The sequence below is a fragment of the Motacilla alba genome, chromosome 2 (genome assembly GCF_015832195.1).
Source record: "Motacilla alba alba isolate MOTALB_02 chromosome 2, Motacilla_alba_V1.0_pri, whole genome shotgun sequence".
In the NCBI taxonomy this organism is placed as follows: domain Eukaryota; kingdom Metazoa; phylum Chordata; class Aves; order Passeriformes; family Motacillidae; genus Motacilla; species Motacilla alba.
Window position 1 is genome coordinate 104,256,403 of NC_052017.1, and position 23,186 is coordinate 104,279,588.

Here is a 23,186-nt window from a genome sequence, read left to right on the forward strand (position 1 = left end):
TCCATTAAGAGAAATTCACCAGCACTTTTTCTGTGGAAGAACAGATCACTGTATCAGTAAAGCACCCCTTCTTTAGTGTGTTCTCCAAAACCCCCCAAAAATATGCAAGTCTCTCTCATTGTGGAAAGAAAGTGTTTGCATGGTAACTGTCTGTGGTGGTTGTTACAAAGCAGAACTACTCCTACCAGTCTTTCACAATGCTCTTTTATTTCTGCTCTTTATTTCTGCTCTTTTTTTCCTGGTAGAACATTTGTTGTGTCCTATTGCCCCCATAGGGATACCAAATGCTAAGAAAGAGCTGCTGCGGTGTGATGCCTGACAGAAGAGATGCTAATAAAGGTTTTATTTCCAAAACTCACCGTAGTCTTGTTAGCACAATCAGAAAACAGCCACCTCTCAGGAAAGCCAGAGGTTGTCCAGTGAGGCAGAACCTACTTTTCTTACACATGCTAACATCCCAAAGTGATTTTTTCACTGAGCAGATGTTTTAACCTCTGTGATTTTTTTATCCCGGTAGCATAGGCAGATAGACACCCCATATGTAAACATCACCTGCTGAGATAAATAATTTGCTCTTTAGAAAACAGAGGAAAGGAGATGGGGAGACAAACCCAGCAATGTGTTCTTTGCTATTGTATTAAATTTCTTTAAATTTTCTGTTGCAGGTATTCAGGAGGGGAGCCAATGTACCAAGTGTAAAAATAACTGGGCCCTGAAGTTCTCCATCATCTTATTATACATTTTATGTGCCCTGTTAACAATCACAGTAGCCATTCTGGGATACAAAGGTATGTATGCATTGAGACTAACATTTCACTTTCAGACAAGCGTCCAAACCCATTGTCACTTATGAGCTGGCCAGGCAATTTGTCACATTTTAGCCTAAATGGAAGTACTTGGGCAATGCTGGCTTTTTGTATGTATATAACAACACACTGCAACCTTAGAATTTCACTTTCAAATAACTATGAAATTTTGAAACCGGACTAGACATTTGATGAGACAGTTCAAACAAAATGACCATTCCTCCACCAAGAAGGACTACTGGAAGACACAAAGCTGGGTAACATGTGCAACAGCCAGGAATATCTTACTAATAGAATATTTATCACAGGAAGAAAACGTAGTATCAATATTACTTTGAAATATCTGGAAGAAGAAAAATTAAACCAGGAGGTACCAGTGTGTTTACTATCCACAATAATTGTGATGAACAAAGACAATTAGATGCTTTTAACAGTCATTTCAAAGATTCTGGTAGTTGAGCAACCCTGGAATGGAGAGAATTTCATTTGTGCAAATCATTGGTTGGGCACATTGGGAAACATAGCTTAAAATTCCCATAAAATTCCCTTATCACGAATTAACTGTAGCCACTTAGGCATTTATAAAAATGTTTTCATGTAAATACCTGCTTATTGTGCAGTTACAGCTATAATAAGTTAAATAAAATGTGAATTTCTGGCATGAAAAGGAAAGTGAACAACATTATTGTGAGCATTATAACAGGGCATCACAGCTTGTTGCAGAGAAAACCAAACTAGTTCTAAACTACCTGTCTGAGTATGGCTCTGAGAGTAGCTTCAAAACCCCTCCAAGGAGCTGAGTAAATATTCATGTGATTAGCATGCAGTGCGTCCTGTGCTGCCAACAGCTGCACTCATAGCAGAGCTGACATCACCTCTGGTCCTTTGCCAGGGAAAGAAAAGGAAATTGTAGAAATAGAAAGGATAAATAATTATTTAAGACGATTTGGCACGGTTTTGAGTGGGAGAAAATTAAAACTGTTTTGTTTAGATGGAAGATTTATCCAGGGAAAAGAGAGAATGCGAGGAACAGATAGAGAGACTTAGGTAATCTTGTTTCATGATAAAGCAGACAGAAGGTGGCAAATTTACATCAAAAGTAAAAAAAGTGCAGTACATCTATGTGAATACATCTCCTGAAGTAACTCGTCTCTGGAAGTCAGATTTTGAGGAACAAAAAGCCCTCCAGGATTCAAAAACTTATTCTTGATCTATAAATATAGGATGATTTGGTCAAATGGATTAGGGGAAGCCTTTTGCAGATATCAATCTGCAGAGATCTGCTTACATCAGATGAGAATGGGATCTTTCCAGACTCAACCCAGCCACTAAATGACTGGCATTTAGCAGAATTTCCCTCAAGAGTTTTATATAAGACTGTCATTTCTGGGGCTTCCCAGAAGACTGAGCCCTCTCTCAGCATCAGATGCAGCAGAGCAAGTTGGAGAGACTACTGTTTTTTATCTTGCTTTGGCAAATGATTTGCATGTGTGGAGGAAGCAGCAGCAATAAGGAAACTGTCCAGGAGACTTTGGGAGAAGGAGTTTGTCTTCCTCATTTCAATCTAGTTTTCAAGCTTCTTTCTCTATGGGGGGCCCCTGGCACCATCTTTTCCCCAGGCTTCGCTCTCTTCTTGAGGCACAAACTTTGCTTCACTCATTTCTAAACTTCCTTCTTTGAATGAGTAGTCACTCATCCGGGATGAGTCTTTCTGTCATAGCACTACCAAATCATAACTATCATAACTATCCAGGACAAGGACAAAAGAATTCCCTCTTCCAAAAATAAATGTAGAAGGGATTGTAGGAAGGTGGATAATGCATTTCTTGCTCGCAGACCCTAAGACATTTTGGTGACCACTGCTCCACTGCTCACCAACTTTATGATTGCAACATTTGGATGCCAAGGAAAAGAGACAAAGAGAAAAAAGTCTTGTTGAATCCAAGTATTCCTTCTGGAACACCAAGCAGCAAATGGTCATGTGTCTGACATTAATTCTGCCCTTTGTACCTGCAATTTAAGAACTTTGTCTTCAGAGTACCTATGTGCTAATTTGCAGGGAAAACATAAGTTAGATAAAACCCCAGCTGACAGTACATATCCAAATTAATTACTGCAACAGTTTTGATTGTTGAGAAGGGATTAGGCCTTAAAGGAAGAACAAAACTCAGAATAAAAGTATATTGTTCTTGAACTCTCTGCATCAGAATTTGGCTTCTCTTTTTTACTGCAATGTTACACTGGAAGAAGGAATTCTGCTGGCATCAGGGATTCTTTCAGTCTCTTAGCTAAGTTTCCATTAAATTTGCCTCCCACGCTTATGCTTATAAAGCCCAAAACTACTTTTAAAACTTTCATTTCCTACGTTGCATTTAAATATCCTTTGTGATTTAAAACGTTAAAACTACTAATCAGTGGATTAAATATGGCAAGTAAAAAAGTAACTCAATGGGAGGCAAAGTCAACACAGAACAAACCTCCAAACTAGCGGTAAAAATTACATAGTATGTTGGAGAACCCTGAAACCAAAACATGAATGAATAACAAGGAAACAAAACATGAAGGAATAACAAGGCAAGTTTAGTATTCTTCTGCTTTGAGAAGACAAATTGTTGTTTAAAACACTAATAAAGCAATCTGCAATTTTTTGCACATACATTATTAAATTAAATTAAAAATACAAAGTTATAATTTTTCTGACACCAGCCGGTGTCAGATTAGTCTATTAAAGATGAATAATCTTCCTGTGGCTCATTCCAGTAAGGGAATGTTTGCAGCTTGAATTTCTGGTAGTTTTTATTCTCTAGTCAGTCCTTGTTTTTGAGTTTCTTGAGTAATGCCTACCATAACTTTCATCTGCTCCTTTTATCTGTCTCCCAGACATAGTTTGCCTGCCATTACCTGGGGCCAACACATCCTGGTGAGATGGCACATTTTGTCATAGTGGCTTAGATGCAGACAGTCCTCACTGTTCTGGTCAGCAGCTATTTGAAATTTTGGCTTCCTTTAGAGGACCTTTACCACATTTTCCACTGTGATCTTGTCAGGAATTGAGATGACAATGCAGAGAGACCAAGCTGTGAATTAAGGTGAAGTTAACCAAAAGCAAGTTGAGACATACACAATTTTGCCTTTTTAAGAGCGGGCAGATTGTTGGGAGCAGCAGAGTGGCCTTTTGTGTGGGATAGTACAGCTGATCTGCCTGTTTGCCACCTGGAAAAGGTGGAAAGTGGCTGTTCAAGTCTGGGGCACTCTCTAGAGGCTGACTTCCACTTCTGAGAGTGTCCCACATGCTCACCCACCACTGAAGGCTCCCTCCAGAGATGGTGGTGGGAGCTACTACCAGGGAAGGAAAGACATTCCCAATAACAGGACATCAGTCCATATGACCTCTTTTGACATCAAGAGCAACAAAACCCAACACTGGCCTCTCAATATTCATTCTCTCCCAAATTCATCCTTTCCACTTGCAGGGCAATAGCAAGAAAAGCAAATAAGCTACAACTTGCTTTGGGAAGGAGTTTGGGCAGGGGATCAAGTTCCCCAAACCCATGATTTATTTGACCATGGAGGCTAAGATCCCACCCCAATATAAAGCAAATACATCCATTGGTTTATAAATGGGAAGGCAGCTTAGCCCTTGAGCTAACCCTGCAGTCAGGTTTGCAGAGAGCAGCAGGTTTGTTTCTGCTGCTGGAGTTTGGTGGTTTGTTTTGTTTTGTTTTTTCACTCTGAACATTGAAAATACCATATGCTGTTGTATTATTACTTCTGTTCAGTCTCATTTAACTGCCAGACAACTACTTATTGATAGGGTTACTACTGTTTTGTTTACACTTGCTTTGGACTCTTCAGAGTTAAATTTTAATGTGGAGAGTTTTGTGGACAGTTGGCTAGCTGAGAGAGGCCATATAGACATAATACCCTTGGTTAAGCAAGAAGGAGACAGGTACAGGAGTCAGCAGTCAGTTTCCATATAAGGCAAGGACACTGTGCCCTTGGTGCAACAGCAGGATAGGGAAGAAGATCTTTAGCTAGAAATATGAAGAAAAGCAGAAAAGTTGTAACAGTATTACCACAAGAATGCAAAAGTAGGTGTAGTTGGCTGATAAGTAACTAACCAATAATGAGCTCGCCTTTTGCAATATGTCTTAGCCTCATTAACACCAATATAAATATGCGTGCCTATCAATAAAGTTTGAGACTTGTTGATCATCATTGGGTGTGCAAGTCTTCCTTCTCCGTCATTTTAACTCAAACTTCCAGTGTTAGATTTCATTCAACCATGAAAACATACTTGTTATATGATAGTTTAGTTTTACAAACTTCAGATCGGAAATACAAACTAGCATTCATTTGGACAGCAAATGGAAGAAACTATATTTTTCTTTTAATTACTGATAACATATATTCATGTGTCAATTCCAAGTGTGTTGTATAACTGGGGAAACAGTTGAATATTGCACTAAAACTGAATTAACAAGAACTGTAGGTGACGTGACATTGCTAGTCAAGGCACAGGTTCAGCAGAAACACTTGAATTAGGCCTGCTTTTTAAATACAGATGATTTCATAAGGTCACTCTAAGTGCCCAGAGTGAGCCATGCCCTGGCAGTGACTATCTGTAGACAAAGGAGAACACCACAGACTGAACAAGGAGCTGCCTAGAGCCAGAAGGAAAAGCCAAGTCCTCACTCTCTCAGCACGTGATGCATAGGTGTATGCATACATCAGTGGAGTGTCAGAAGTAGCTGAAGGACCTTTGTTGATCTGGGCTCCAGCCTGGAAGACAGCAGGGCAGGACAAACAGAGAATCAACTCTGGTTTCATTTAGGAAAAATGGCATATAGCATTTTGACAACTTTAATGGGCAGAAGAACCAGTGAAAAATTAGTGCTATAATGGGGAGGAAAATGCTTTCTAAAGCTGAAGATATTGAGCAACTGTCCCTCTGAAAAAGCAAAGCCTTTATTGTAGTCTGGGTCTGGTGTTTAGCAAGCAATCTGTCATCATCTCAAATACAGAAAGCCACACTCTGACTGACTGCACAAACAGCAGAGTCTCTCTTTTACTGTCTTGTTAGCAGCCTAGAAAGGAGCAGGCAGGTAATTCCCCAAAGGGTGTATGGTCTCTCTGAAGACCCTGAGATTTCTTCTCTGTTGTAACTCCTCAGTGATGTTCCATCAGATAGTCTCAGTCTGTTTTTCTCATGTAGGTTTTGGGGAAGCAGTAAAAGCCTCCAGTGTAACTGTGGTACCCTGAATCAGAAAAACAAATGTAAACATTAATAAAGAAGGAGCACCTGATGAACTACACTTTAAAGTTCTGGGATTCGTGTGGTTGCTCATGAGCAGCAAAAGACCCCTAAATTTCACTTCTTGTGAAAACCCAAACCTTTACATAGCAACAATGAGACTCTTTCCTAGGTGCAGATCATTTCACAGACAGAAACTGTTAGAGGTACCCCTACCCCACATAGGTTTACAGAACCTCAAAAGATGGGAACCACTTTATTTCTTCTGTTTGAAAAAGGAGCTGGCACAATAACTCGTGTAGCCTCTCCCAGGGTTGTTACAGACCCATTCTGCTCCCAGTGTAGCAAAAGGACTAAATAATCTCATGATGAGAAGCAATTTCTACCCCTAGTTGTGGCTTGAATGCAAAAGGCTGTTAGACAAAGGCTAGTGTGAAAGCTGTAGGCTACCTCTAACCTTGCAAGCATTTCACATTTTTGCCACTGGAAGTCACACCAGGCTGTTTATTTGTTGCTCTGCTTTTTCCATTCCTGTATTAATTTCATCAAATAATTGAATGTCTCAGTGACAAGAAAAGTACTCAGGCATTACAAAATAAAGGGCACATCAGACAAAAATCTGCACTTCCTGAACGACCATCCTTTCAATCTTGATGAGGCAGAATCATGTCAAGACTGATTTGAGTGATCTGTACCATTATCAATATGTTTAAACCCCCCAAAACATTTAGTAATTACGATCTCAGTCCTAAGTTTACTATCCAGGTGGCAACTTTTAATGATGAAAAGGCACAAGGAAAAAAACATTCTTTTTAAGGAGAAATGGCTCATAGCAAAATTAAAGGAAGTCTTCATTCACACATCTGAGCCTTTAGGAATCAGTTTTCCTTTGCCACACAGCACTGTGCCGGAAGCATGGAAATACTGTTAAAAGAAAATTACTTTGTTTGTGAGGAAAACCCACAAAGAGGGATTTCCTCATTCAGGGGAGAGATTTCTCATTGGCAAAAAAAATCATTAGGGACTGCTGGCAGACTGAAGAAGTAGAAGAATTCTGGGTCCACCAGCAAAAAGGAGCTCATCCTTGCAACATTTCACAGAGGAACAGCAGTGTGTAATGGCAAGCAAGGCGATTTTAAGATGTTTTCTTTTTTTACTGTTTGGTGATAATGGTGTGGGGTTTTGTTTGCTTTATTGTTTACTAGTCTTTTTTCATAATTTCCTTTTTCTTCTTTTCATAACACACTGTTCTTTCTCCCCTAGTTGTAGAAAAAATGGACAATGTGACAGGTGGCCTGGAAACATCCCACAGAAGATACACAGAAAAGCTCACAGAAGTGGAGAGTGACCTGAAGAAATTAGGTAATCTACATGCAAGCAAAGCCCCTTTGTATTATGGACCTGGGGTGTTCTCCTGGCAGATTGATGCAGGAAATTTTTCTGAAAAATCTCTGCCTATGACAAGATACAACACTTCCAGTTTCTCAAGTACTTGGGAAAGTACTTAAAAATAGTTCAGATCAGCTCTACTTAGAAGAGCATTTTAAGAATACTTCAAAATTTACAGTTCCCACTGAAGTCACTCTGAAAGCATTTATACTTAAATAAACAGACACTTAAATGTCCTCAGGAGAGAATCTTCTCTGAGGTAGAGACCTAAGACATAACAGAAGTTGTTCTACAGCCCAAAAGATTCTACATAAAATGAGCACCTGTCACCCAGTCATCTTGATGCTGTTTTAGCATTTAAGATTCAAAACTGAAGACCACTTTGCAAGGTACACAAATAATCGGCTATTCAAAATTCTTATGTCAGAGGCAAATGTATTATTTCCATTAATTGTTTCTTGATCATCTCAGGGAATACAGGACATAAGATTGTTATGTGTTTGGGTCTCCCAAGTGCTATCAAAGTTCTCAATTTTCAGGAAGATGTAAAAAAAATTATGGATAAAGATTCTACTCTCTAAGTGTACATTTTTACTTTTCTTCCTATACACATAGTTTTTATTGTAGAAGCATTAATGTACACATTCATGCGTGTGATTCTTGAAATCATCTGGAATCATCTGCCCAGGGAGGTGGTGGAGTCACCATCCATCCCTGGATGTGTTTAAAAATAGACTGGATGTGGCACTTGGTGCCATGATCTAGTTGAGGTGTTAGAACATGGCTTGGACTCAATGATCTTAAAGGTCTCATCTAACCTAGAAATTCTGTGATTCTGTGATTCTGTGGAATAAATTTTGTCTAGTTTTGTAAACCATATATTGAGACACGTATTTCTATGAAAACTTCCTTGCTTGCAGCTTGATTGTAAATTTTTACAACTTTTTTCCCTCAAAAAGGAGCTGGCTTCTAAAGTATTTGCACACTACATTTAGTTCAAAGACGTGGGGTAATACGGTGATATGTTCTTTTACTGACACATCTATGGAAGTAAATGTTACACTTTACTTCTGTAAAGGTTTCTTGTGCAACCTTTTGGATTCTATTTGGGTTATTATATTATGCTGATTAAATTTTCATGACTCGGAGCACTTTTGCTTCTTTCATGGCCACACATTTTTACACACTGCTGGATGGATGCTCAGTGAGATGCTCAGGATCATCCTTTTAAGTGGGCTTGCCATGGAGGAAGTTAGGAAAGTTCTGGAGCAGTTTGAGTAAGAGACATAAAAGTAAGAGAAGTGCTGTAGGGCCGGAAGGATAAAAGCGTGTGCTGAATGGAAGACAGACCTTCAGGGATTAGCTGTATGTGGACCTGGCAGTTGTTGGAGCTGTGTGGGGAACACAGTATAATTTGAGCTACAGCCAAGAGGTAAATGTAGAGTCAGACCTAAGAAGATCTGGGGGTGAGAGAAGTGGCAGGGAGAGGAACTGTGCTCAGGAAGATATCCATCCACAAAAGACTCCATAAACACTTCAGGCTGAAGTCTCACAAGCCATCATTTGACATTTGCCATCGTGACTCATTCACTCACACCAGACAAAAGCACCATACACAGCTGTATTCACTGTAATTTATGAAAACCATACTGCTCTCTCTTGGCATCATCTGAAATTATGGATTTGAGACTGTCTAATTCATAAATATAGCTACACGTAGATGAGGACAAAAATATATGGACTGTGAGCAGGATAGTGAAGTGATTGAGGTCAAGCAAGGGAGTCTTCCCTGAGAGCAAGTGTTGACTGCTTATTTCCTTGGTTTCTATGTCCTGGATGATAGGCTGTGCAATCTCAAATGCTTTATCATACTTGGACAAGCTTCCAGAAGTATTCCATAGGGCAATGTAAGCACAGGCAGAGATGTTCCTCAAAGATTAAAGGTTTTGCCTTCCTCAAACTCAGAACATGAGGAAACAATAATGGCAAAATAAATGTCATTAAAAGCCATAGTAATATATTAGAGAGAAAACCAGAAATATATCTTATCCTGAAATATCTGAAGTAGCCTGCTGGCAAAGGCTTTGTCTCTAACCCAGATTGCTTTAAAATAAGTATGAGAACTTACTTAAAACTAAACCCAAGATTTTAAAAATTGGAACTATATGTACTAAATCACAATTAAGGTATTCCACTTGCAATGAAAGGAAAGAAGAAAACATGAACAGATAAAATAAACTTCTGAGCTTTCAGCAAAATCCAGTTGTAACTTTAAAACCTACACTTGCTGGTGCCTGTTTAATGTTTTGAATTCTGTTTCCCATTCAGTTTTCATTCAGAACACAGCATTCTTGACTGCATATACTCATCAGTTTCTAACCATAGTTTTTCCCATTTGTGATGACAGAATCACAGTTTTGTTCTCCTCAGCAAGACACAAGGTCTCCATCAATTCCTCCTTGCTTTTTTTCTCTGTCTAGAGGCAGAATTTTGCTTAGTGGTTTCTCTTTTCTGGAAAAGATAGCATAGAAGTTCTACTGAAGAGTTTGACAACCGGACTGTTCTTAAAACACACTGTGCTCTTTTATACTGTGTTTAAAAAAAATCATAAAGCCTTTCCTTTTTTTTTTTTTTTTTTTTCCTGTGCAACAGATGACCAAGCTGGACAAAAAGCCTTGAATACTAACACAGAACTGTCCAGCTTCAGATCTGACATTCTGGCTCTTCGTCAGCAACTTCATGACATTTCAGAGAAAACTAGCAGAAACAAAGACACACTGGAGAAGCTGCAAGAGTCTGGAAATTTATTAGATGATAGGCAGAACCAAATGAAAAGTGCCTTAGATAGTAACTCTTTCACGATCATCAGTGTCAATAAGACTCTTCAGGCATATACTGGCTATATCAACAATCTCCAACAAGACACAAGTAATATACAAGCAAACCTGCAAAGCCAAGAGCATTCTCATAACGTGGTCATCATGAGCCTTAACAACTTAAACCTGACTCAAATACAGCAAAGAAATCTTATCAGTGTCTTACAGAAGTCAATGGAAGATACAAGCTCGGCTATTCTAAGAATCAAGAATGACTTTCAAAATCTGCAGCAGGTTGTCCTTCAGGCCCGGAAGGACACTGACTGGCTTAAGGAGAAAGTACACAATTTACAGGCCTTGGCTGCCAACAACTCAGCAGTGGCAAAAGCCAACAATGATACACTCGAAGACATGAACAGTCAGCTCAGCTCCTTCAGTGGGCAGATGGAGAACATCACCACAATTGCCCAAGCCAATGAACAAAGTCTAAAGGATCTCCAGGAACAGCATAAAGGAGATGAAAACAGAACTGCTGCCAAAATCAGCCATCTAGAAGAAAGGTTCCAGGTCTTTGAAACTGATATAGTCAATATCATCAACAACATCAGCTACACTGCTCATCACCTACGGACGCTGACAAGCAATCTCAATGAAGTCAGGACAACTTGTACCGACACCTTAAGTAAACACTCAGATGAGCTGATTTTTATGAACAGCACGCTAGCCAATATTCGCATAGACTCTGCATCTCTCAAGGTGCAACAGGATCTGATGAGGTCAAGGTTAGATGTTGAAGTTGCCAATTTGTCAGTAATCATGGAAGAAATGAAGCTGGTGGATTCCAAACATGGCCAGCTCATCAAGAACTTCACTATCCTACAAGGTATGCAGCTTCCCTAATGATGTGTGTGTGTGGAATTCCTGCTTGCATTACTTCTTTCCTTCTGTGGAAGTTAGTGCATGCTGGAACAGAGTCCTGGGGTTTTCCATTATCTAATCCTAAACTATGGAAATGTACATGTACCTTGAATTTTCCATACTAATTTTTCTATGCCTTTTTTACATTGCTAAAATGGGGATGTTATGAAAGAAGGTTCTGACTTAGCAGAATTTTATTCTGTCTGACTGACTGACTGGATCTGCTTTTGATTTAGTTTCTAAAATAAGTGAGTGAAGGTGTGGAACCTCAAGAAACCAATCCCCAGTAAGGAGGAAATGGCTAAAAAATATATGTTGGACTATTCCCAGAAAGGTCCACCCTTACTGAAAAACAAGTTGCTATTTCACTTTAAGCCAGTTGTTAGTCTGCCAGAAAACATCCTACTTTGCTTAGTTTTTAATCCTGGGATACTTTATTTTCTCCAGAAATAAATATCATCAGGTTTAGGAGGTTTCTCCCAGCCAAATATTATCCCAAATGAAAAGAACATTCATATTTCCAATCAGATGTGAATCAGCCTAAATCTCTAATCACAAATATAAATCCATTGCTCCAAATAAACTAAGGCTGCATTAGAGCCAAGACTATGTGTCAGTAACCTTAACCATTCTCATTTCAACCAGGCCTAAATGATTCCAGCTTGGAAATCTATCTCTGGAGGAGTTTGAATTATGTAGATTAGTGCTGGGGGTGGGAAGGTATTGACAAGGGATTTGCTCATCCATGAACAGAATCCCAAATTGTTTTGTTGTTTATTGCTGTCGCAGTATTGCCATTTCCTCTCATGGGTTATCATTCCCTGTCTTGTTAGAGCTAGCCAATTTGCAACTTCTGGTCTTTCCCACAGTTGGCCTTTTGCTCACTATCCATCATTTTGTCTCTTTTTGACACCCCATTATTGACAGACCAACAAACAGGATCGGGAGAAAAAGTCCTGGGACTAAGAGCAGAGAGATGAGACTAGAAGGAGAAGGGAACGTAGTAGAGTGAGGAAATGGTACCATCAACACACAGCATTAGTGCATAAACTAGTAGCACAGAGTTTTGCAGGGACTGGCACCTTGGCTGGTCACCTGGGGCGCAGTGTCACTGTCCAGTTCACATGCCTGGGTGTATCACAGTATTTTCTGTATCCTGTATTTTGTGGAGGTCAAGGAAAGGACAACAGTATACAGGACCTGGAAAGCAGCTGCACTATTACAAGCACTGATGAAAGCAGCTGTTAGGCCGGTTTCTGTGTTGTAAAAATCCAGTGGCGCTGGTCTGAGATGTATTAAACAAGCCCCCCACCTGGGCTTTTTGTTTTGTTTTCTGTGCATAGCCCCACTTTGTATGCTTACATTGTTTCAGGCCCTCCTGGTCCAAGGGGACCTAAAGGTGACAGAGGCCCTCAAGGTCCTCTTGGCCCCGCTGGCCTAAAAGGACAAAAAGGAGAGAAAGGAGAGCCTGGACCACCAGGACCTGCAGGTGAGAAGGGCCCACCTGGGCCAGCCGGGCCACCAGGAGAAAAAGGAGGGAAAGGTTCAAGAGGATCGCCTGGCTCCAAAGGTCAGAGAGGTTCTCCTGGCAAGACCGGTCTGCCTGGACCAAGTGGAGACCCAGGGCCACCAGGGCCACCAGGCAAGGATGGTCCACCAGGGCCCCAAGGCCCACCTGGATTTCAAGGCCTGCAAGGAACGGTGGGAAGCCCAGGGTTACCAGGACCGCGAGGAATAACTGGACTCCCTGGAGTCCCTGGGCTGCCTGGTCCAAAGGGCCCCCCTGGCCCACCAGGGCCACCAGGTCCAGAGAAGCCAATGGCACTAAAGAGTCAACCTACGCCGGTACCTGAGGCTAATGGTAAGCCATCAACACCCTGCGTGCCGTGGATGGGAATGGGTTCCTCCATTTATTACTGGCCCTATTACTGCTCCGTTGAGTTACCAATAACAGGCTTAACACAAAAAAATTCACATCACAGGTTGTTCTCCCCGTTGGAAGAACTATACGGAAAAGTGCTACTACTTTTCAACTGAAAGAGAAATTTTTGAAGATGCAAAGTTATTCTGTGAAGAGAAAGGATCACGCTTGGTTATCATCAACAACAAAGAGGAGCAGGTAATTACCTTCTCTTGCTGTTTTTCAAGGAGGAAGTTTAAAGCTGTTTAACGTGTAGAAACCACAAGATAGTGGGAAGCTGAGAGCACCATGAATTCATATAGCAGAAGTAAGCACATTGATTAACTCATTAGAATTTTGTCCACCCTACGCCTGATCAGCAGCTTCTCCCTGTGCAGAAGGGTAGTGTGAGCAGAACTGATGCTGACCCTGAAGGTGGTGGGGACAGAGCAGTCAGAAAAGCTGCTGAGAATTGTAGGAGTTTTGAACCTTTAAAGATGGAATTCATTACGCCTTGTGTACTATCAAAGTATTTTTTGCAGCAGTGAATATAATTTAATTTAAAATTATCTGATTTAATACATGCAGCCTAGGTCTAGTATGACCCAAAAGTATCTTTAATCTAGCTATATTTTTAATACTATTCAACATGGCAGTGGAGGTGTCAAGATACGATTCCTTACTCTTAGGGGTTTTTTCAATTTGTGTCTGTAAGATATTAGCTGTGGCTTTATGTCAACCCAATTTTCATGCCTAGCTCTCTCTACCTCATTGCAAACAATTAAAGGGATACTAGTCTGGGCAAGGGGTCCCAAGGCCAACTCCTGAAACATATCTTCAGCTTACAAAAATTTTTCTGGCCCACTGTGTTCTAATAACAAGAGGCTTATGAAACCAGTGTAGTTTATTGGCCCCAAAAACTGTTGTCCTTGTTATGGACTAAGCTTTTTCTTTCACAGCAATGGATAAAAAGGCAGATTATTGGGAAAGGCAGCTTCTGGATTGGACTAACAGATTCAGAGAAGGAAAATGAATGGAGATGGTTGGATGGATCCTTACCAGTTTACACGTACGTAAATAAAAAGCAATGCTGTCACTCTTGCTGACACTTCTAACAGCAGCATCTAGAAAGTATCTGATGAATCCAGATGGTTGTAGATGCCAATAATTTAATTTGTTACTGAGGGTGCTGGGGTTCTTTCTCTCTGCCTTCTCCATGCACAAGGATTCTTTTCCTTGCCAGAAAGAAAACAGAATGTTGAATGAAAGAATCACATAGCTATGCAGCGTGGTGTTTCTTGCCAAAACTTTTGCTTCTGACTTTTATTACAAAGTTGAGATGGAAAGCACAGTTTTACTGTTTTGGTTTGAATGTTCCTTATTTGCATTACAACTGGCTATAAATAGAGTACTCGTTCTAATAAAAAATGACCAGTCTTTAGATAAAGCCCAAATCCAAGTAGAAAGCATTCAACATAAGGAAAATGCATGAAATGAGGGTGTCTATGCTTTGGCCAGCTGAGAACTGAATTGGCAGCTTTCCAGGAATCCTAGGGCTACACCTAATTTGTCCTAAATGGAACAGATTGCAACCACCCAAATTTTTAATACTGAGGAGTAGACTAAAGAGTTTATAGATCTTAACATGCTGTGCTTCAGAAAAACAGGCTACACAGTCAGTCAGATGTTACGAAATGATTAGCTGTGATCTCATTGGTGTTCATTTAGATGAAAAACATGAAAAAAGTAAGATTCCTTTCAAATGAGCCGTAATATTTTCCCCTTTTTCTCCTTTCCCGTTTTCATCTTTCTTACTCTTCATGGCAGCACTATGACTGATCCTACTTAAGGCGCTGCTTTTAGTAGATTTCCACTGCACCATGGTTTTAGGTGCTCTGTCATAACCTCAGAGCTGTTGGCTACAGATTTTTGGAGTATTTCATTACTTCTGGAAAGCTGTGTGTCCTCCCAGGTGCCTGGTTGGACGCTCTATGTCAGGCAGGCATGTTTTTTAGCTGAGCATGGACTGTGTCAGCCAGCAATCACAAGCTCCCTTCAACAACCTGTTTCTTCAGGAAAATTTATCTTTTAAATCCTGAGTTTGGAAGCATTTCTCACTTATTAAACAAAAACAGGATGAGGAAACACTTGCTGCAAGATTTTTTCCTTGCTATGTTCAATTTCACCATCAAAGCTAACTATCTCAAAAGATGTGTGTAAATACACTGCGTGCATTTCTTAAAAGTCAATAGAATTCCCTTCCCATATGAGCACGTGTCCCTAAAACACTTGGATCTTTGCTGTTCCTCCCAAGATGCCCACCTTTGGTGCAGTCAGAGAGCTTTGCAGTGAGCAAGGGCAGGCTGTTGCTATCTTGGCATTACCTCTGAGCCCATGGGCTCTTCTGAGTCCCATCTGCCAGCGGGAATGCGGTGTGCAGGTTTCGCAGGCTTAGAGCAATGCACTTGGAGCATGGAGCACTCCCACTGTGTGTGCATGTACACTCAGAAACTAAAATAAAGTTCATTGGTCTAAATTTAGGTCTCTGAGTTTTGGCAGCCTGAGGCCAAATAGATTCCCTTCTCTGTAATACATCTGTTTTCCATTTTCAGCAAGAGTCATGTATTGTTTGTTTCAATGTGTGTTTCCCGTTCAGAACAGATCTCATGATGTTTTCGTTAATTTCTTGTGGTGAAAACCTGCCATGTGTGCTGTGTTGTGCAATCATATCTCTTGCTTTTTTGTGGAAAGAAACTGGAAACCTGGGCAGCCTGATAACTGGGATCACGAGCACGGGCCAGGGGAAGATTGCGCTGGGTTGATCTATGCTGGGCTCTGGAATGACTTCTACTGTGAAGATGTTAACAATTTCATTTGTGAAAAAGACATGGACAAAGGTAAGCAAGGCCCTTGGTTTGATTATTCCCTCTTGCCTATAGTAAATGTCCCGCAGCTAGAGGTGAGATCTTGGCTAAATGCTACAGCAGTGCCTTGTTGAGGAAGAGGGAGAATCATGTGGGACACTTTTACTCAGATCCAGATGCAAGTGCTGGATTTATTGCACTTGGAAAAAGCAGCCTCGAAGCTGGCTATAGCCATGGAATGCCCAGAATCTTGACCATTTCCTGTAGGCTTTAAACATGCCTAAAATTTTGGGCATGATTTGGCACATGCTCCAGATCCTATCCACACTGGAAGCTGCCTTTATCGGCTCAGTGGCCACACAACAGGGAACGCTGGCCTAAGGGTGGCTCAGGAACCAGCCTTCAAAAACCAGAAAGTCTTTGTTTTGAAAGTTTGTGCAATAGGAGGCACTTGGTGACTGCTAAAGAGATCTTAAAATTCCCATCACTGCCAGGAGATGTCCCATGGGACTGAGAAGCTGGGTCCATAGGCCATAGGCATCTCATCCGTTGCAGCTGGAGTGAAGGACTCATAAACTGCCGGTGTGGCCAGCAGTCAGCCAGGTGTTTGCCACAGGGCATTTCCTTCTGTTGACACAGGCATTTCTGCAGGAGCAGAGGGCAGGTGGTTCCCATGGCTGCTTAGAGCCCGGCCCCATCGCCACAGAACGTGGTCAAAGCTGGTGTTTGTGTTCATGGCAGGGCTCTGCCTGAAACGTTATCTCCTTCGTGCAACCTGTTTAAACATTGCTTTGCCAAGGGTGCCTGGCTCCTCCAACTGGAAACGTGTTGGTTGAATTTCAGTGGAGGCAGACATAAATGTCAGCTGGAGCCAAAATTACATCCCATCCATAGTCCCCTAAGACAAAACTAAGTGCTGAACAAGCTTTGTGTGTATAATTCTGTTTGGATGTCCAGAGTGAAGGACCATGTGTAAGTAACAATATGATTTACCCTGGTTTTCCTACATACATTTGTTATTTTAAGAAAACCTTAAGGTTTACAAATATTTATCCTCCAGGACTTACAGGATCTGAATACGAGTCTGCTCAAATTTTTTCCATACCTTGATATCTGTAAGTTTTCTTTTTGGAAATTTGTTTAATCTTCACAGGCTTTTTACAGGATTTTTTTTCTGTGTTTTTCTTGTTTTCTCTTATACTGTAGGGCAAATTCTTGGAGTGTAATAGGCTGTAACTTTACAGATACCTTCATATTAAGGAAATTTATGTAAAGAAGAAGAAAATCCTGGGAAAGAGCAACACTGACTTCCAAAACTGAAAAAAAAAGATGAAAACAGAAAAAAGCAAGCACTGAAAACTGATTTAAAAGCATCAAGGAATTCAGCAATAACTCTTCTCCAGCATCCTGTAATTATTTAAGGCCTTTCGACCCTCAGCATCAGGAAATACTGTTGGACTAATTCTGTTTTAGATTTTCTTCCCAACCAGTAACCACATCCATAAGCAGCTTGTGTCTTCTGAGAAAAGACATTCTATCAATCTGAGTAAGACTGTTGGTCACTCATATAGAAAAACATATAAAGCAACTGTGTAAACAGTTGCTTAATTTGCTAAAATCCCAAATGTAGGAAAATTATACAGATACACGAATATATAGATTTTATATAAATATATATATATAGTCCAACTCTTATCAGTAATATGGAATATACTTTTAAGAGCTTTTAAAACTTTGTATTTTTGTACAAAATATTTGCTTTTTACAATTGTTCTCTTTTTTACTGACTTTTTTTACAAATATAGTGCACAGGGGCCAAAGAAAACAATAAAGGTACTAATAATTCATTAAGGTTTGCTGTCAGGCCTAGCTCAGCTATAGAGAAATATTTTTCCAGTTAGAAATATTTTTACTTTCCCAGATGATTTGTTCTGGTTAAATAACTTTTAAAGCAGATTTTAGATAGTGTTTTCCTTACTGTATGCAGTCTAGTCTGCATGTGTAACAATTAAGTTGACTAAGGACTAGATACTCAATATAGCTCTGATCACAGCCAGTGTTTCATTGGGGTACTATGGAAAGACCATTTTTATAAAAGCTTTTCCTTCCTTCCTTCCTTCCTTCCTTCCTTCCTTCCTTCCTTCCTTCCTTCCTTCCTTCCTTCCTTCCTTCCTTCCTTCCTTCCTGCCTTCCTTCCTGCCTGCCTTCCTTCCTTCCTCCCTCTCAGGAGAAAATTCCATGGAAGTAAATCTCCAATTTTTAAAAATCATTTAGAAATGTTTTCATTCCTTCTCCCTTCTTGTAAGGAATTCTACCCCAGTAGTTGCCACACATACTGCAGGTCAAGCCCAGATGAGAGACTTCATGAAAAGAGAAACAAAGAAGCTGCACACACTGAAGTATGTTTGTTTTTAAGACAGATTTCAAGATTTGGTGAGAAAAACATGCCATACTCAGAAAAGTCTAATAAACTTGCACTTCTCCAAAGTGCTTTGTAAATCGATCTGTCTGTCTTCTTGGACTGGTACTTCTCTCCCAAACAAAATAGAAAATAAAATATGCTGCAAAGCAGAAAGATATTATACCATTACCCAGCCAGTTTCCTCCACAGTCCCATGAGCCATTGTCTAGGCAGCAATATTGCTTATCAGGAATTTAAAAAATTAGCGGGTTAATTCATTAGCAGAAACCTTGGTATTTGTTTCCAGTTTTTATACCCTTCTCATGGCCAATGCTCTACAATGCTCTACAATGTTTTGGCTTCTTGGGAAGGAGAGCTGTTTTTCCATTGCCTCCTGACCTGCCATTTACCTTGGCTGAATGCAGATAAGTTTGTTGAAATACTCCAACTCTGTTGGAAAGAGAAAAGATTTTGTACTTCAGATTTTCAAATATTGCTCCTAAGATCAATCAATTAAAGACTGCTGTTTCCCTCCAGTGTTTTGAATTTCAATTTTTTTTTTTTCAAAATACACAAAATGTTACATTTGGGAATCTGTCCTGTGGGAACAAATTAGAGATGAGACAGGAACAACACAAAAATTGGTTTATGTATTACATAAAAAGATTTATGTATTGCAGCTCCGGAAACCCTGTGTCACCATCATAGGGGCAGGGCTTGTCTTCAGACAGTCTGGATTTTGTGAGCCTTTTCTTTTTCATAAGGTTTTGAATGCAGCTTGATTCTGCATTCGTCATGCTGTACCAAGGAGCTGTACCAAGGAGTTGTGTGTAGACATATGCCGTAGTGTTTACACATATATTTACACATTGTCTGTGAACATAACGTTAAACTGCTATTTTTGGATAATGAGGTAGAAAACTGATATTTTGTGTGCCCAGAGAGCCTCACAAACCCTGGTGAGTAGAGCCTTGAAGAGCCACTCTGAAGTGGAAGCACTGCTACCTTTGTTTTGAATGTTGGCTTATTTAGGTGAAATAAGCCTGTTTTGAGCATCTACCATATTAAATTACATTCTTCATGCTTTTTATTGATGTCACAGACTTCTCTCACCAAAATAAAGGAATAAGAAACATCTGTTTAAGCCCAAGCTGTATTGCTTCCTTGCCCAGATTTCATCCTTCTCTTCATACAGCAACAGCAGTGATGGTACATACATGAGATCAGATTTTCCAAGAGTTATCTAGTGTCCCCCAGCCAGGGGAATGACAAGCTGAGGACACTGAGAAATGAGATGTGACTGGGCTCACACTCTCTGTTCACACACTTGAATCAAACACTGCAGCTGTTAGACAAAAGTGGATGAAGAGGGGTGCTGCAGTTGCATGCCTGACGTGTCCAGTCATCCTTAAAATATGGCCTGAGCAGACAGGCGTGCTGAGACAGACCATCCTTTTGACCCAGTATTCCTGCGGGAAGGAAACAGAGGTGTCCAACGGCAACAAGAATTAAAATCACTGGGAGGACCAAGAGTGTTAAGACAGCTCAGGAACATGTCACAGAAAGGACAGATTGGCAGGAGTGCAAGCAGGACACCAGAATGGGCCAAGAAATTGTCAAGAAAGTCAGACCTGCCACTCCTTAATGGGAAAACATCCTCATCAAATCTTTCTGTATGGTTTGAGTAATAATGCAGGTTGTATGGAAATTTTTAACTGGTAGCAAATTATTTTGTCCCAGCTTGAGTTTTGCTTTCCTTCTTATACACCAGTACTGTAACTTGTCATATTGAGCACACATTCCCATCATCCTTCTTGTTTTACATAAAATTAAATACACGTTCATATACCCTGGCAAGCACTGGAACTGTTGGAAGAAAAAGAGGGAAAGGCGGAGAAGGTACAAAGTCATTGTGATTTACATTAAGTTCTGGATTTCTTAATGTCATTTCTGACTTGTTTCATTAATTTATTTGGAAATGCCTTCAGCTGATTAGAGCTTATAAATCTCAACTCTCACTTCCTTTGTTGTCTATAATTAATACTTGCAAATGTTCCAATAAAGAAATCACTAAGTGGAGACACAGAAATGGATGTTGTTAACTCTGTGCATGTGTGTGTAAGCACGAGGGATGTGGCGATCAGAGGTATGTGGACCCAGAACGTTCATAGGTATTAAAAATCAAACTGATGAAGCTTTTTTCCATTAAAGCCTTCTTTTTCACTTACACCACCCTGGTTCTGAGCATGGCTGGGGCTATCGTATCCTGTAATTGCAGGTTTAGTGCCTTGTTCTTGCAGCACGTAGGGGATAGGAACATGGTTTTGAAGGTGTCATCTGAGTAAGACCTTTAAGAAGGGCTGAAGCTTTGCTGCTTACTGTCCTAGCACACTAAACACCTCAGGTGAGCCTCCAGGTGAGGGATGTCCTGAGCTATGTTGCGTCAGTCCCCACATTAGCCTTTATGATGGCTTAAATTGTCTGTTTATAATGGCTGATCTGATCTTGCTATTCCTCTCTCTCTCAGATGGCTGACCTCCTCTTTTAATTTTCTGTTCCTGGCACGTAGCTACTCTGCTTTTAGCAAGTAGCAGGAACTGGTGTCTGATCAGTGGCAAGGCAAAGAGCTGGTCAGAGGGCAGCCACCAGCTATGGGAAGAAACTGATGTGCAAGGAGCAGGGGAAAGGTGGCTGAGTCGATTCACACGTGAGAAAACAAAACCACTTTTCCCCAGTGCAGGCTCCTTGCCCAAGAGCACAGCAGCTCACACATCTGTAGCATCCAAAGGGAACAAGCAGTCTCCAGCCTTGCTTTGTTTTTCCTCCCTCACTTCTGCAGGCGTCTGTGTTCCCCAGAAATGTTGGCTCTTCCATGAGCTGTCCCCAGATCAGGCTCTGCACTGCTCTGTGCAGGTGCTGGGGCCCACCCAGGTGAGAGGCCAGCAGTGGGACAGCTGCCCATGCCTGGCACTGCCCCCAGCTGGGACACCCTGGGCTTCCCAGGGCTTGGGCAGGAGCTGGAGGAGGAGGAGGAAGTTCCCAGTGCTTACCCACACTCAGAGATACCTTGGGCATCTATAAATGGGAGAGTAAACTGCCTTACAGACAAAACCCTTGCTTCCCAGAAACCAGGCCTTCCTAAAACCAGAGCCTATTTGTTCATTCACCATCTCCACTTCATTTTTTCCATGTTGTTTAGTGGAAAAAGAATTCTAAAGAAAAACTTGGCAAAAATTTTTTTTGAAAGTTTTCATCTGTTTTCTTTCATATGGTGGAAGACGTTTGTTTTCCTTCCCATCTGGCTCAGAGATGAAAAAACATTCTTTGATTTCTTTTTCAAAATAAACTCAGTGTAATGCTACGAAGTTTGTGTGGAGATGTTTTGGGGTTTTTTTAGACCAAAACAATAAAAGAAAATTACCAGGCAAATAATGCCCTTTTTGGAGAAGATCTTGCATGCCATGATGATTTTCTTACCCAGAGAACTTCCCAGAGCCATGTAAGTATTGCCAACTCCATTTTGTGACTGGAAGAAAAAGGAGATTTTCAAGAATGTGACTCATTTTGATGTCTCATTTTAGAGATTTTGTTTATCAGGTAGGTGATTTTTAGAAGTGACTTTTCCCAGTGAAACCAACATTGACATGGAGCAAATTATTTTTCATACACCTTAGTTAGGGGAGTGGGCTTTCCAGTGCTAAACTAAACAGAGTGGTGTCCTTCCCCCATCACCCTGCATACAGGAGACAGCCATTTCTGCTGCTGTTTTGGAGAGCGGAGCACAGTGTGATCACAGCAGAGGAACACCAGCAGAGTAGAGCAATGTCCTGTGTGGGTAAGAGTTAACACCTGACACTAAATTACCAAGAGACTCTTTGGGTCAGAAACAAGAAGGTTAAAGGACTGCTGAGACCTGTGACTCCTCTGCAGCTTAATTTCAACAAATCCTCCCAAAACCATACCAACTTATACTTTAAAAACAAATAGGGGTTGCTTTTATCCCTTTAATAATTTGGCTGCTCTTCAAAAACTTTATTAGGAATCTTCTTTTAATAACCAGTGTGAATGCAATTATGTCCAGTTCAGATACATTTGTTCTGGTTCCAGTGCTGTCCTTTAGCTTAAACAGCATCTCTCCTGGGACTGTCAAGTAATTGTAGTGGTCATTGTGGAACCATTCATCTTGAGACACAGTAAGGGGTGGTTGGGAACAAACACATGCCTCTGACCAGCTGGGGAGCCTTGATGACAGAGCCTGGCTCTGATCCCACCATCCAGCCCCACAAGGGATTATCTGAGGACATTCTGGGCATCTTGATGAATGGTGGAAGTTTCCATACTCTTTTTTTGTTAGTGTTGCAAGAGAGCAGAGCAACAACATGGGTATAAAGGGTGGTTTCCCGCTGAATTAGAGCAGGTTACAAGTGCCTGGCTTTTTATAAGGCAGTAACACATTTTATAAGGCGTTTGAAAAATCAGTATATCTGAGCTTAAGCACTTATTCTGGGTTTACATCAGAGTGGAATCTAAGTTCAAGTTATACCTAGGTCCTTGTTCTTCAAGAGATTAAAAATCTCCGATTCAGACATTAGTGTGTGACTTCTACTTTTCCTATCTGTCCTGCCAAGGCACAAATCCCCAGCTCAGGCATGAGTGTGATTCCAGGCTCAAAGGATTGCTTCCAAACTTCCCGTGTTTGCAGTCATGCTCCTGCCAGCCCTGCCAGAGGTCCTGCTGATGGAAGCTACAAGTCTGAAATGTGACTTTGGAAGGATTTTGTTTAGGAATCCTTCTCATTCAGAAGTCTGGGCATATTGCAAAGATGACATTTCTTTAAT

The 23,186-nt window shown here is 40.7% G+C and overlaps 1 protein-coding gene across 1 annotated transcript in view; it reads left to right on the top strand.

The window, feature by feature from the left end:
- COLEC12 (collectin subfamily member 12) overlaps positions 1–20,547 on the top strand; it is a 96,609-nt gene extending 76,062 nt beyond the window's left edge. The window contains exons 3-10 of the mRNA XM_038127704.1: positions 666–788; positions 7,324–7,422; positions 10,102–11,148; positions 12,556–13,044; positions 13,166–13,302; positions 14,043–14,152; positions 15,835–15,980; positions 17,154–20,547. Coding sequence (XP_037983632.1) covers positions 666–788; positions 7,324–7,422; positions 10,102–11,148; positions 12,556–13,044; positions 13,166–13,302; positions 14,043–14,152; positions 15,835–15,980; positions 17,154–17,173 — 2,171 coding nt within the window. The 3' untranslated portion in view covers positions 17,174–20,547. The remainder of the gene's footprint in view (positions 1–665; positions 789–7,323; positions 7,423–10,101; positions 11,149–12,555; positions 13,045–13,165; positions 13,303–14,042; positions 14,153–15,834; positions 15,981–17,153) is intronic.
- Positions 20,548–23,186: the final 2,639 nt, after the last annotated feature.